Source organism: Penaeus monodon, chromosome 30 (genome assembly GCF_015228065.2).
Source record: "Penaeus monodon isolate SGIC_2016 chromosome 30, NSTDA_Pmon_1, whole genome shotgun sequence".
In the NCBI taxonomy this organism is placed as follows: Eukaryota; Metazoa; Arthropoda; class Malacostraca; order Decapoda; family Penaeidae; genus Penaeus; species Penaeus monodon.
The window spans coordinates 19,643,443-19,643,767 of NC_051415.1; the positions used below are offsets into that span (position 1 = coordinate 19,643,443).

Below are 325 nucleotides of genomic sequence, written 5' to 3' on the forward strand. Positions count from 1 at the left end.
TCACTCCCACCTCCCCTGTCAGTGGCCCTCCCTCTTTACCTGCCACAGCACCTGATTCAACACAGACTGCTGCCGACAGTAAAAGACAAGAGATTGATGCAATCTTAAAGCAGCGAGAATTATTAGCTGCTGAGGTAAAATCTTTTTCATTGCTCTCACCTCATATCAGTTTAGGAAGTATTTCTGTAGAGTTGTGATCTTCTCTACAATTTTTAGAACATTTTGAAATATGGATTCTTCATAAAAGACAATGTGGTGCTGGAGTAAATGTCAAGTAGTGAAAGTGAAAGAATGTTAGCGACAGATTTGCAGATTTATAAGTATA

At 39.1% G+C, this 325-nt stretch overlaps 1 protein-coding gene across 1 annotated transcript in view; it reads left to right on the forward strand.

The window, feature by feature from the left end:
- LOC119592612 (RNA-binding protein 26-like) overlaps window positions 1-325 on the forward strand; it is a gene marked incomplete at its 5' end in the record, with an annotated part of 5,957 nt that overhangs the window by 1,056 nt on the left and 4,576 nt on the right. The window contains 1 exon segment of the mRNA XM_037941496.1: window positions 1-134. Coding sequence (XP_037797424.1) covers window positions 1-134 — 134 coding nt within the window.